The following is a 12,777-nucleotide window of genomic DNA, read 5'->3' on the forward strand; positions in this document are numbered from 1 at the left end:
ACCATGCTGGGGCTGGGCACACGGAGCTGAGTGCTGGGTCCCGACTCTGCTGAGAAGTGCACGGTGACAGCACAGTGGGGACAGCCTGCAAGTGGTGACAGTCCAGACCCCCACCATGTGCCGGTGCCAGCGTGGTTGCTTTGTGGAATGGCTGGCCTGGCTCCTGGCAAGGAGCAGAGGGTGGCAGCAGGTAACATGAGCATGAGGGGTTACAGGACAACTCTCTGGCTCCCCGGGGCTCTCCCCACACCCAGCCAGGGGCCTCAGGAGCCAGTGTGCCACGAGGAAGCTGCTCCATGCTGGCAGGCACAAAAAGAGACTTGGTCATGGCCATGGCCATGGTGACAAAGGGACATACTTCCCCGGCTGCATCCCCGGGTTCTTGGTCCATGCCAAATCCTGGATGCAGGAGCTGGGTGCGCTGTGTGTGTCTGGATGCTACCAAAACACATGGCAAACTGAGCCTGGCTGCGCTCCCGACACCATCCTAACCCCCTGCAGCCCCACTCTGCCTCTCCCCCGGGCTCCCTGCAGGGTCAGGACCCCCCAAGCCCACACCACCGCCTCATCCTGTCCACCATCCCCAGTCCAGTTGTCGCCCTTCCCGGCCCCAGTGCTGCTCTGCCAAGGCCCAGATGGGAAGAGTTGCTGTGGGGCTGGTGGTGGCTTCTTGCTGGCTCCCATGTGGCCCCCAGATGGGTCCTGCGGTTCCCAGAGTCCCAAGCAGGAGCCGGCAGCCAGCGCTTGCCCTGTGGCACAGGCAGCGCTCACAGCCCCCTTGCTCTTGTTTGTGAAGCACCAGTAAGAGACTGCTAATGATTTCAGAGCTGGCATGGAAAAGCAGAGGGCTCTGCCAGAACTAAACCCGGAGTGGTGCTTCTGGCACCTCCATGCAGGGCAGGGGAGACCCAGCATAGGTGCAAGAGGGGTGGGGTGGACACAGGAGGGTGCCCACGCATCCACAGCCTCGGAGTGGTATGTACAGGCTGACCCCAGTGCCAGAGGAGCTGCGTCCCGTGAGCTCCATCCCCCTCAGTGTGAGCACCATGCACCACCAGCTGTGACTGCGCTGTGACTGCCAGCGAGGCTCTGCCACTGTGGCAGGCCAGCGAGGGTGCACAGAGGTGCTGTATCTCCCACCCCCACACTAGAGGAGCGCTGCTGGGAGCAGCCTCCTCCAGTCCCAGCCACCAGCCCCAGAGGGACGCCCACTCTCTGGAGAGACCTGCAGCCAGGGTGGGAGAAGGCACACGGTGCCAAACTCATCCTCCCCCTGGCTCTGGCATGTGAGCGTCCTTGCCAGCACAAACACGGCAGTCACCAGCCAGTGCAGCTCACTTGGAAGAGATAGTGCTGGCCAAGCCAAGTCCAGCGCTCCCAGCCAGGGGGGCAGGATGTGGGGCAGGAGGGGCCCATCCCCCATCTCCAACATGCTGGCACTGGAGCCAGCCCCCAGGGTGGGGAGAAGGGCCTGGAGAAGGGAACATGTACCATGCACGATCGGTGCTGAGAGGCATGGAAACCCCGGAGCTGGGGCCAGCCTGCTCGTCAGCTGGGAGAGCATTTCTGCACCTGAGCCGTGTGGATGTGGCAGCCAAAACTCAACAGCTGGAGATTTGATAGCCGACCACGCAATCTCCACCGGCTCTTGGGCACTGCTGGCCCCCCAGACCATCCAGCACAGCACCTGAGAGATGGTGGTGGGTGGCAGCCCCCCAGGGCAGGTGGCATGGGTCGCAGAGGCAATGCTGTTGCTGATCCCAGCCTGTGTTGTGCCGGCTGCGGCACGGGGCCATGTTTTCCGCATTAGTTCCATCCCGGCTGAGCAGCACGTATGGCAGCAAGTATGCGAGGAGGCTGGGGCCAGGGCGTTCTGCTTTCAGCAGTGGCTCAGACACCAGTCTTGCCAGAGGTGAGCGTACGGGGCCAGACGGCAGTGAGTCCCTGGGGGGACACTGGGGACCCTCCCGCCCTGTGTCCTCTCCCCTGGTGCTTGAGGGTCTTGGCAGGGACGGGGCGGCACCGATGGTGGACCAGCCACAGCCCAAGGGACAGCATCCTTCCCAAGCTGCTCATCCCCCCGGCAGGCTGAGAGGAGCCCACCAGCTCTAGGCTGGCACACAGGGAGCCGATGCCAGTGCCGAGGCAGCCCAGCCTCCTCCTACCCATCGTGTGGGTCCAGCTCAGATGGTTTTAGGCAGCCCAGGCTGGGGGAAGCTTGGGAGGGTGTCCCAGTGCCACCCCTCTCCCCATCTCAACCCCTCCCTCCCAGCACAGGCTGGGGTATGGTGCCACTACCCATGAGGGTCCCCAGCCCTGCTCCTTGCACAGCCCTGGAGCACTCCGCTGTGGGCGGGGGGGGGGCCAGCGCTGGGGAGCAGGGCCGGTGTGTCGGATGCAGCTGTTGGCAGCGATGCCGCAGTGGGGCTGGGTGAGCTGGTAACAGCTGCCCACAGGGAGCAACTGCCTTCGGCTCCTGGGCTGCCTGGGAGAGCCAGACACAAAGCAAATGCTGCTCCGGGGTGATCCCTGGGTCGATCCTTGCCTCTGTGGGAGTAGTTACTCTCAGCCAGGATGCAGGGCAGGGAGAGCTGGGAATGGGGAGCCCAGGGCAGAGCCGTGGGGTTGGATAGGGGGAGGTAGCTGCAGGGGCTCACAGCTCTGCCCTTGGCAGAGATCCTGTGGCTGGCAGGGGCCAGGACAGCTCATCCCTGCCCGTGCCCATGGCTGGCAAAGTGTGGGCATGGCTAGCAGAATGCAGGCATCTGACTCCTGTGGGAAGCAACCCCAGTGGAGGGATCTGAGTGGGTGCAGGAAGCACCAGAGCTGGGCTGAGCTGCCCCTTTGCCAGTAGATCCCAGGGCAGGAGGGGTCCCCACAGGCCGGGGTACCATGGTGGGCTCCAGGGACAGACACCTCCTGTCCGTACCGAAAGGATGGGTCCACTCATGGGGAAAGCTGCTGCTTCCTCCAAAACCCAAGGACCCGAGGCAGTGGGGGGCAGGAAGAATGGCTTCCTGGGGAGCTGAGGGGGTTAACCACAGCCCACATCCTCCTCCCAGCACAAGAATGTGAGCGATCTCCCTCCACTGCCAAATCCCAGTTATGCCAGAGGTGGCCAGGAGAGCAGAGCAACCTCTCCCAGTTCATCCCCACTCCTGGGCTCTGCCCAGAGCCTGGGGAAACCCTGAGCTGACACCTGCCCACAGAGGGAGCGCAGAGATCCCAGCCACCGCACACAGTGCAACCATCACACTGCTGGCACTGGCCCCTGACCGCTGCCAGGTGTGGGGTGACTGAGACATGGCGAGGGTGGACTGGGGTGAGCCCCCTCCTGCCCATGCAACCTCCCTAATCCCATCAGCCAGGGCAGCATCGCCATGGTGCCCCCATGTGCCAGGGGGAGCTGGGCACCCTCAGCACCATGCAGGATCTGCCTATCCCACCCCACTGCCAGCACAGCCCCCTGCCTCTGTCCAGCCCCTCCTGCCCTTGGCGAGGCCAACACAATGTCCCCAAGGATGCTGCTGGCCCAGCAAGGGCAGGGAGGCAAGCAGGCTTCCACAGGGACAGCCCCCACCACATCCCACCTTGGCACAGATGCGTGGGTGTGGGGCACAAGGTGTGGGGCTGAGACAGGAGCAGGTCCATGTGGGCTGGGCAGACTGCAGCACCCATCCACACCCATCCCTCCTCTCCTGCGTCGCATCTCTTCTTGCAGCCACCAGCCCCACAAGGCCCGCTACAAGGCTCTTATCAAATCCCCAAAACACCTTTGCCCTCTTGAGTATGAGCCTGCCAGGAGCCCCAGCTCAGGCAGCAAGCTGGGGGGGTTCCCAAAATGCCATGCCAGAGACCCTGCCCTACGTAAGCAAGGCGCCGACCTGTGCCCTCATGCCCGCACCCTGTGGAGTAGTTGAGGCTGTCCCCAGCAGGAGAGAAGGGCACCCTGGGAAGGGTGAGCAGGTGCCCCTGCGCCCCTGTATCCTTCATGATGCTGTTGGCTCATCCCAAATCCTCCTCGACTTCCCCATGTCTGCCATACCAAGCGGCATTCCTGGGAAGGACAGACGAGGGGGAAGCAGAGCAGAGGAAATATAAACAGTCCCGTGCAGCTACGCTGGGGAACAGAAGCATGAGAGCGCTGGGCTCACAGTGCTATAAATAGGCAGCCCAGAGCCAGGCCAACTTTTTCAAAACTTCCCACGGTCTCCTTGGGAATGTGGGATGCTGTGGACCTTCCCCCAGCCTGGAGGAAGCCGCTGCTGAGGCTGGGAGTCAGGTACCCCCGGGGTGACCCCAGCATGGGATACCATTCTGATGGGGTCGGGGGAGGAAGGCTAAAAGTCTCTCTATGTCTTGATGCGTCTTCCCCCGGCGAGTGGTCCCCAACCGGCCCTGGGCTGACAGCCGGATCCTGGGCAGAGGTGACACATCAGGGTCTGTGGGGTCCTGGCTGTGGGTACAGCCAGGTTACCCCAGCCTGGTCTCTGCCTCACCACAGCATCACCCTGCTGCCCATAGAAACCCTCTCCTTGATGTGCTCTCCCATCGTGGCGGGGGCTGATGCAGCCCATGGGATGGTGGCCATGGTCTGGAAGAGGGGCTTGGAGTCCCTCTCCCACCCCTGGGGCCATGGGCAAAGGCAGGGCACCACTGGCCTTGGTGGGACAGCATGGTCCTGCCCCACATCAGGCACGTGTGGAGGGCTGCAAGCCCTGGTTGCTCCCAGGCAGTGAGCTCTTTGCCCAACGTGGCCCACAAGGTGGGGGTAAAAACCCACAGGGACACCCTCTGATCTGTCCCCAGCCTCCCTCAGCTCCCAGACCTGCTTGTTAAAACAGAGCTCATTAAAACGTGAGCAGGAGTGTGTGCTCACCCAGTATGCACGGCCGTTCCCTCGCCCCCGGTCCTGCTGAAATTCTGGCGGGGGAAGTTTCTCGTGAGAACGAAGCCGGCTCCTCTGCATCCCACACTAGCTGCGCTCGGCGGCGGCCCCGCAGCCCGGCACCGGCGGCGCCCACCCCGGCCCCATAATGGGAGCCAGGTGCTGGCCAGATGCACACAGTCCCTCGCGCGAGCGCACAGCGTGCGGGGGCGGGATGTGGCCCATCAGCTTTGCACACCGCTGGCCTGGGGAGATGCTATGTCCACTGGACACGGCTGTGCTGCACCAAACCGGGGCACCGGCTCATGTGTGGCCACGCAGCCCACATGGCGTGGGATGGTCCCTGCCATGTAGCAGATTTCTGCCCCTGGGAGCCACCTCCCTTCTTTCCAGCAGCGTCTCCAAGTGTTTTTGATTGCACACCCCTGTCAGTAAATATTTTTGAGGATGCACCCCCAGCAGATATACATTGATTGATGTATAAATGATACGTGGGTACAGCTGAAGGTCTAATATTTTCTCCCTGTGCCACCACGGATAGCCCTGTGCACCGTGCTTTGGAGAGTGCTGCTTTAGAGGGCAGGCAAGACCCCAGTCCACTGTGCAGGCAGGGCACTGTGTGCCCAGCTTGCCCCCACCAGCCCTGGGGAGAGGAAGCCCAGGGACCCAGGGCCTGCCAGGAATCAGAGGAGAGGGTGGCTGGGGGAGCAGGCAAGCAGAGATGCCACCTTAGCACCCCACGCCATACCCAAATCGCTGCCCTACACTGGTCCTGGTGACCCACCCAGGGCATCAGCTGGTGTATGGGCACCCTCCTGGTGCTCCGACCCCCCGTTCATCACCCTGTCCCTGAGCCCTGGGCCCCTGTGCCTTAAGAGTCGTGGCTGGTGCACAAAGCACGCCAAGGGCATGGCCCAAGGGGACGTAGGAACGCTGTTTTGCAGGGTTTGCCCAGGCATTGTGGGGTGGGCAAGGGTGGGAGCAGAGAAGTGCCGAGCCACAGCAGAGCTGAAGCTGAGAGGGAGGGGATGTGACGGGGTGAAGGTGAGATGGGTGACCACCAATGCCTGTGGGAGGCGAGGGCAGGCTGTGGCCGGGGCAACGTGGCCTTGGCAGGAGATGAGGCAGAGGACGGGAACCTTGGGACCGCTCCAGAAGGATGGCGGCACTTGGACCCAGACCCAGCCAGGCAGGCAGAACAGGGCTGCACGGGGAGGCACAGCAGGACCTGCTGCAGCAAAGGGGTGGTCCTGGCATCTCCACTGCCAGTTTAGGTGCCCCGAGGAGGCACGCTGAGCAGCAACAGGGTGCAAGCACAGCCCCAGTGCTTGCAAAGGGGCTGCTGCAGTTGCAGCTCCCTGCTCTAGCCCAGACACAGTAACAAGGGGCTGGGGGTCCAGCAGGATGAGGTCACTGCTGTCCCAAGGGAAATCATGGCCATGTGTACATACTGGGCACCCTGTGGGGTCATCTAGACCCCAGTGATGCTGCTCTTGTGGCGTCACAGGCTTCTGCCCGCTGCTGGGACTTGCTCAAAATAGCTGCGACAGATGTAGCCAGGAATGGGGGGGTCAGGCCCCCATCAAGGGCACAGCCACAGGGTGCGGGCAGCCTGCCAGCCTGACCCTGGAGTCTCTCTCCTCCCACCCATCCTCAGTCCCCAGCCCCGTGCGTGCTGCATCCACGAGACCCGAGAGCACTGTCAGGCATCAAGGCACCACGACGGTGACCCCTCCTCCCTGCTCCCGAGGCTCTTATTTTAGCTCCTTCTCATCCTTTTCCCCTCCTCTAAAAAAAAGAATGGTTTAATGAGGCATCCTTGGCAAATTAAGAAAACCAGCAAGAGGAGGAGACCTCTGCCAAGGCTGGCCTCGGCACCGTGCACCGCAAAGGGACTAGGGTGAGTCGGCAGCGGTGCTGAGCCTCAGCCCTTCGCCTGCTGTGGAGGAAACCCAGCCCGCAGTGCTGCAGGGGCCAGCCCAGCTGGAAAACCCATCACACTGCTCACCTCACTCACCACTGTGAATAACTGGGCGACTTCAAAGCCGGGAGCTCACAAGGTGCTGGCACCGCACGGCGGCCCCGGCATCACCCGGTTTCGTAACTGTGCTGGCCCAGGGGAGAAGGAGCCTTTCCAAATAACCCAGCCCTTCATCAACCGGGCAAAAAAGAGAAAACAAAACACAGGAGTGTTATTCCTTTTGGCTAAGCAAGACCTGTGCAAACTTCCAGAGGATTTATGGCATTTTAAAGTTTTCCCCTTCAGCACAGTACTTCTCCAAGACTAAACATCTTAATCAATTCTCAGCCGGCTGGGGTTAGGGCTGCGGTGCGGCAGTGCTCGGCTGCAGCAGCGAAGGTGCATATTTCTCTTGGCAAACCCTGAGCGCTGGCCCCGAGCTGGATCAGATGGCAGCAGAGGGAAGTGAGCTGCCTGCTTTGAACAGCCACCATCATTCACGCGTTATTTTTAATAGCTCAGCGAGACAGAGTCCACCCTCCCCAGGAGACTTGGCTCGAGCCCATTGCACTCGCAGCTTTGCCGAAATGCCGTTATACAAGCCGACAGGTCTGGCAGGGGGAGAAGCAGGGGCAGGCAGGGAGGGGAGCAGTGCCTGGGGCAGTCGGTGGATAGGCGCAGGATGAATTTGGGAGCAGAGACTGGTACCTTCCAGCCACGCTGAGTGACACCCGGTGCAGGGGAGCATCGTGGGGGTGGGCCACTTGAGGGCTGGGAGCACTTTGCCCTGGCTCACTTGCACGTGTAACTGCTGGGTTTATATTTATATATTGTGTTTGTTGTGTTTATAAGGCTGCCTGAAGGGTCAGCATGCTGCTTGTACCCGCAGAAAGCATCCAGGGGCCTTACAGGAGCTCAGCACCCAAGCTCTACACAGGAGCAGCCAGCAGCGGGAGAGTGCTGGTGCAGCGCAGTGCCAGAGCACCAGCTCCCTCCGGCCAGTGCCCAAGCACAGGCACTGGGGGCTGTTGGCTTCCTGCGCCCATGGGCCAGCAGCAGGAGAGGCGCAAGGAACAGCACAGCCTGCTGTGGCCCTCTCGCCCTGCTCTCCACTGCATCCCTTCCCTCCCAAAGGCTTCCAGCCCCTTCTACAGTGAGGGATGGCGACCGCCGGCAGCCAGAGTCCCCAAGCCACAGGAAACCTCTAATAAGAGGCTGTTTAAACTTGACATCAAGGCTTAAGTCCTCTACTTATTTCCTAATCGCTGTTATTTGCTGAGCTGTGCGGATCCAGCCGCCCAGCCCTCACCCTTGGCAGGTCCTCGTCCCCAAGAGCCTTTCGCTCAGCTCCTGCACAGCAGCGCAGAGCCTGGGAGCTCACAGCCCTGCTGCAGCCCTCATGCCCACAGGGCTCGGGATTGCTGCCTGCAGGCATACAGACCCAGCAGCAGCATGCCAGTGCACCAGGGGAGCTTGCTGGCCCCAGCAGGAGGGCAGGGATCCCCTGTGCTGAACCCCACTGGAGCAGAGGAGGAGGGTGCCTATTCCCCCTGCCCTCAGCCCATGCCGTCACATTGCCTCTCCCAAGCTGTGCCAGGGCTGGAACAGTTTGGGGCACCAACCCCAAGCCAGGGCAGGCAGTGGGCACCCCGGTCAGGCAGGGCTGCCTGCACCATGTTGCCCAGCACACCCGGGAAGGACAGTACCTGGGAGGCAGCTGGGCTGGCTCGGGGGTCAAAGATCCGCAGTTTCTTGTCCTGTTGAGATAAAAAGAAAACAGAGGAGGGTTAAGGACCCCGGGGCCAGGAGGATGTCAGGCCATATTAGGCAGAAGGCTGGAGCAAGCAGCGCTCCTCCTTCCTGCCCAGGATTCTCCTGCCTGCAGTGCCTGCCCCTATGGATGGCTTGCACAGTGTCCTCCAGGTCCTGCACCACATCATAGGCAGGGGCACACCCCCTGGACCCCCACAATCTCACCAGGACCCCAACACCCTCAAAACTGCTCCCAGACAAGGGGGGAGCCTCCAATGTAGAGCCAGTGCTGAAGCCCAACCCTCAGATGCCATCCTGCCAGGGCTCCACAGCATCCCCACAGGCAGGGGAGCAAGCCCTTTCCTGCCCAGCACCAAACAGGGCATGGGACACCCTTTGGAAAGGGCTGGCTGGGGTGCAGAGGCAGCAGGGAGGTGCCCCTGTGCCAGCCTTGCTGCCAGGGTGCTGTTTGGGAAGTGCACACTTCGCTGGCTAGACCCACATGGCACGGCACAGCACAGCAGTGCTGCGGGCCTCAGGGGCCACACGGCACAGCTTGGGGGCTGACCCACACCCCAGATGGCATGGCTTGGGGTTTTAGCCTCTGTGCTCAGCCTGCATATTTGGTATGGGGCTCCACTGCTCGCTTAGCCTGCACACTTAGTCTGCATCCTTGACCAGCCTCGATGCTCCATCTCGGGCCCACCTGCTTGCTCAGCCCCCGTGCTTAGCCTCCACCCTCAGCACGAGGGGGGCTGGCAGCTCGCTCAGCCTGCAGGCTTGGTCTGCGCGCTCAGCTGGGCTTGAACACTCAGTCCTGCTCACCTGGCCTCTGTGCATGGCCTGGGGGCTTGGCAGCGTGCTTGGCCTGCACCCTTAGCCTCCCTGCTGGGCCTGCACGCTCAGCCTGCGCGCTTGGCCTGCGCGCTCAGCCTCCATGCTGGGCCTGCACGCTCAGGCTGCGCGCTCGGCCTGCGCGCTCAGCCTCCACGCTGGGCCTGCGGGCTCAGCCTCCATGCTGGGCCTGCGGGCTCAGCCTGCGCGCTCGGCCTGCGCGCTCAGCCTCCACGCTGGGCCTGCGCGCTCAGCCTCCATGCTGGGCCTGCACGCTCAGCCTCCACGCTGGGCCTGCGCGCTCAGCCTCCATGCTGGGCCTGCACGCTCAGGCTGCACGCTCGGCCTGCGCGCTCAGCCTCCACGCTGGGCCTGCGGGCTCAGCCTCCATGCTGGGCCTGCGGGCTCAGCCTGCGCGCTCGGCCTGCGCGCTCAGCCTCCACGCTGGGCCTGCGCGCTCAGGCTGCGCGCTCGGCCTGCGCGCTCAGCCTCCACGCTGGGCCTGCGGGCTCAGCCTGCGCGCTCGGCCTGCGCGCTCAGCCTCCACGCTGGGCCTGCGGGCTCAGCCTCCATGCTGGGCCTGCACGCTCAGCCTCCACGCTGGGCCTGCGGGCTCAGCCTCCATGCTGGGCCTGCGGGCTCAGCCTGCGCGCTCGGCCTGCGCGCTCAGCCTCCACGCTGGGCCTGCACGCTCAGCCTCCATGCTGGGCCTGCGGGCTCAGCCTGCGCGCTCGGCCTGCACGCCTGCCCTCCATGCAAGGCCTGCACACAATCCGTTTGCAAGCATGTCTGGCAGCGTGCGGGCCGTGAGCAGCAGGCGCCATCTAGTGCTCCCATCCTCCTCGGCTCCAGCACTGCTCACCGACCCCCATTTCTGCCCTTTTCTCCCCAGAACAGGACCACCGTGTGCCCCCTACTACCAGGGTGCAGACAGCAGCCGGCCTGACCGTGCCGTGCTGCGGTGAGGTCGCCCATGTGAGCCGCTCACCTTGCAGGAGGTGCTGAGGAGGCGACCATCTCGCTTCCAGGTCAGGCTTTGCAGCTGGTCCCCATGGGAGTCCAGGGCTGTGGGAGGAAAGCAGGCTCAGCACCGCGATCAAGCAGGGCTCCCCCCGCAGATGAGGCAGGCACACCGGCAGGAGCCATCGCTCTCCTACCCGTGAGCACCAGAGCACTTGCCAGGGGAAAATATCTGGTCTTTCCAAAGGGCCGGTGGCAGCCAGAGCATGGGTCAGGATGCACCGGGATGCTGCTGTGTCTGTGCAGGGAACATCCCCATGCTGCTGGCATCTCAATCTGAAGGGGAGGAACCCTGGGAAAGCCACAGGGCACTTAACACCCCACGCTGCCACCCAGCCTCCTCTCCCCATCAGGTTACCTTAAGTTTGGGCAAGGCTGGTCAGCAACAGCCCACAGCACACCCACGTCTACCCACACACTGGGACATGCAGGGAGAAGGACCTGTCACCCCAGCGGCTCGCCAGCAAAGCTGCTACAGACACCCTGGGCAGTCGAGGAGCCTTTTACTCTGCTACAGCAGAGTGCAGGGGAGCCCATGCACACACGAGGGGCTGCAGTGCTCCCTGCCCAAAAAGCCACCCATGCTGCCTGTTCGGTGACATTGAGGTCCAGGCTTGAGCCTGTTGCTTGAGCCCAGGCACCAGCAAGGTGTGATACATGTCATGGGCAGGAGCTGGCAGGCTCGGCCATGCCTACCTGTCAGCGGTTGCTGCTGCCCCACGTCCCAGATGGTGACTCGCTTCCCTGCACCGCTGGCCAGGACGCCATCCGCTGTGGGGTGGAACTGCAGCACATCCACCGGGCACCCCCCGGACCTCAGGGTCAGCCCCGCGCCACTGGGCATGTCCTGGCCGCTCTCAGGCAGGCGCCACACCTTCACCTGCAGCCCCAGGGAGAGGTGGGTCAGTCCCCAGGCAGGCGAGCCAGACCCTCCTGGGTGCCAGCAGCGCTTGACCTGTGCTTGCTGCTTTTCCAGGCTTTGGTCCCTGAGAACAGCAGGCGACCCATCATCATGGCTCGGTGGGATCAGAGCTGCAGGCATCCCAGGTGGGAGAAGGCTGATCGCTGGCTGACACCATCTGCCCTGTCCCCCACAATCTAGGGACATCCCACACCGCTCCCCAAGGCTGGCACCCTCCACCCCAGGTTCCTTTTATTCCCATCACTCTGGCTCCACCTCCTCCAGCCTCCACAGTGAATCCCAGAGACACACCTGGGGACACAGGGTGCCCTCTTGGGAACCCTGGCACCGAGCACTCACCATCTCATCAGCAGAGCCCGTAGCCAGCAGGAGCTGATCAAAGGGCGAGAAGTCAAAGTCTGTCACCACATCTGGAAGGAGAAGGGCAGAGGTTTGTCCTCACTTTACCCCTGCAGTCAGTGTGTCTGCCCACCTTTGCTCTTCCCCTTTGCCTCAGACCCTTTTCATACGCACAAATGTGCAGGCAGGCGCGGGCAGCTGGGGTCAGATCCAGCCTCACCGAGGCATTTTGGAGGAGCTCAGCTTTGCTGCGAGAGCCTAAGCCCCTCCATGTTGTCCATCAGGGTCTTGCACCCCTTCCTGAGGAAAGGGAGCCCTGAAAGGCAGCACTATGCAATTGCACCTCCCCATCTAACACCGCCATCAAAGTTTGGCTCTCATTTCAGGGCGGAGATCCCCAGGAGGCACAGGGAGATGCACAAACAGCGCAACGGTGTCTGTGCCAGCCTGGATGCCAGCGAGCAAGGCCACGGCCAGCTGGGGCCGTGTTGGTGACAAGGCTCCCTTTGTAACACCCCAGCTCAGCACGCCAGTGGCAGGGACGCTCCTCATAGCTCCAGCAGCAGGGCCCCGTGGCAGAAAGGCTGGCACTGCCAGCAGCAGCCCCTCACATGCATTTGGCACACTCAGGAAAGTAGGTCACTATGTACTTTTCTGCTTCCAGGAGGCTGCAGAGAGACAGGCCCAGGAGACGTGAAAAGCGAGCAGCTCACTGCTGTATTTGCCCTGGGAGAAAAGAAAAATCCCTTCCTCACTTTGGAGGCGTTGCTCTGGCAAGGCTGGCTTCAAAGAGCTCATGCTAAATCTCATTAAGAAGCCATTAACGTTGCGCTGACTCCCTGTGCACCCCTCCAGCGCTCCCCTGGGCACAGCAGAGCTCGCTCACCTGCTTGAGAGCGTGGTGCAGCTCTCTGTGCCCAGCCCTCTGCCACTGGGGCAAGGACCAAGCCAGGTGGAGGCAGGACAGGCTGGGCACACTTGTGCCATACTGCAGTGATGCCAAGGCACTTCATGCAGGAAGTTGGTGCTGGGACTGGCTCCTGTCTTGCTGCTCTTGTGCAA

The 12,777-nt window shown here is 62.6% G+C and overlaps 1 protein-coding gene across 4 annotated transcripts in view; it reads right to left on the reverse strand.

The window, feature by feature from the left end:
• Positions 1-12,777, reverse strand: part of CORO7 (coronin 7) — a 38,597-nt gene that overhangs the window by 21,519 nt on the left and 4,301 nt on the right. For all 4 annotated transcript variants that reach the window (XM_064462103.1, XM_064462104.1, XM_064462101.1 and 1 more), the window contains exons 4-7: positions 11,716-11,786; positions 11,151-11,334; positions 10,423-10,499; positions 8,555-8,605 (exon numbers count right to left, since the gene is read on the reverse strand). In XM_064462103.1, coding sequence (XP_064318173.1) covers positions 8,555-8,605; positions 10,423-10,499; positions 11,151-11,334; positions 11,716-11,786 — 383 coding nt within the window. The remainder of the gene's footprint in view (positions 1-8,554; positions 8,606-10,422; positions 10,500-11,150; positions 11,335-11,715; positions 11,787-12,777) is intronic.

This window comes from Phalacrocorax carbo, chromosome 10, assembly GCF_963921805.1.
Source record: "Phalacrocorax carbo chromosome 10, bPhaCar2.1, whole genome shotgun sequence".
NCBI classification, from domain to species: domain Eukaryota; kingdom Metazoa; phylum Chordata; class Aves; order Suliformes; family Phalacrocoracidae; genus Phalacrocorax; species Phalacrocorax carbo.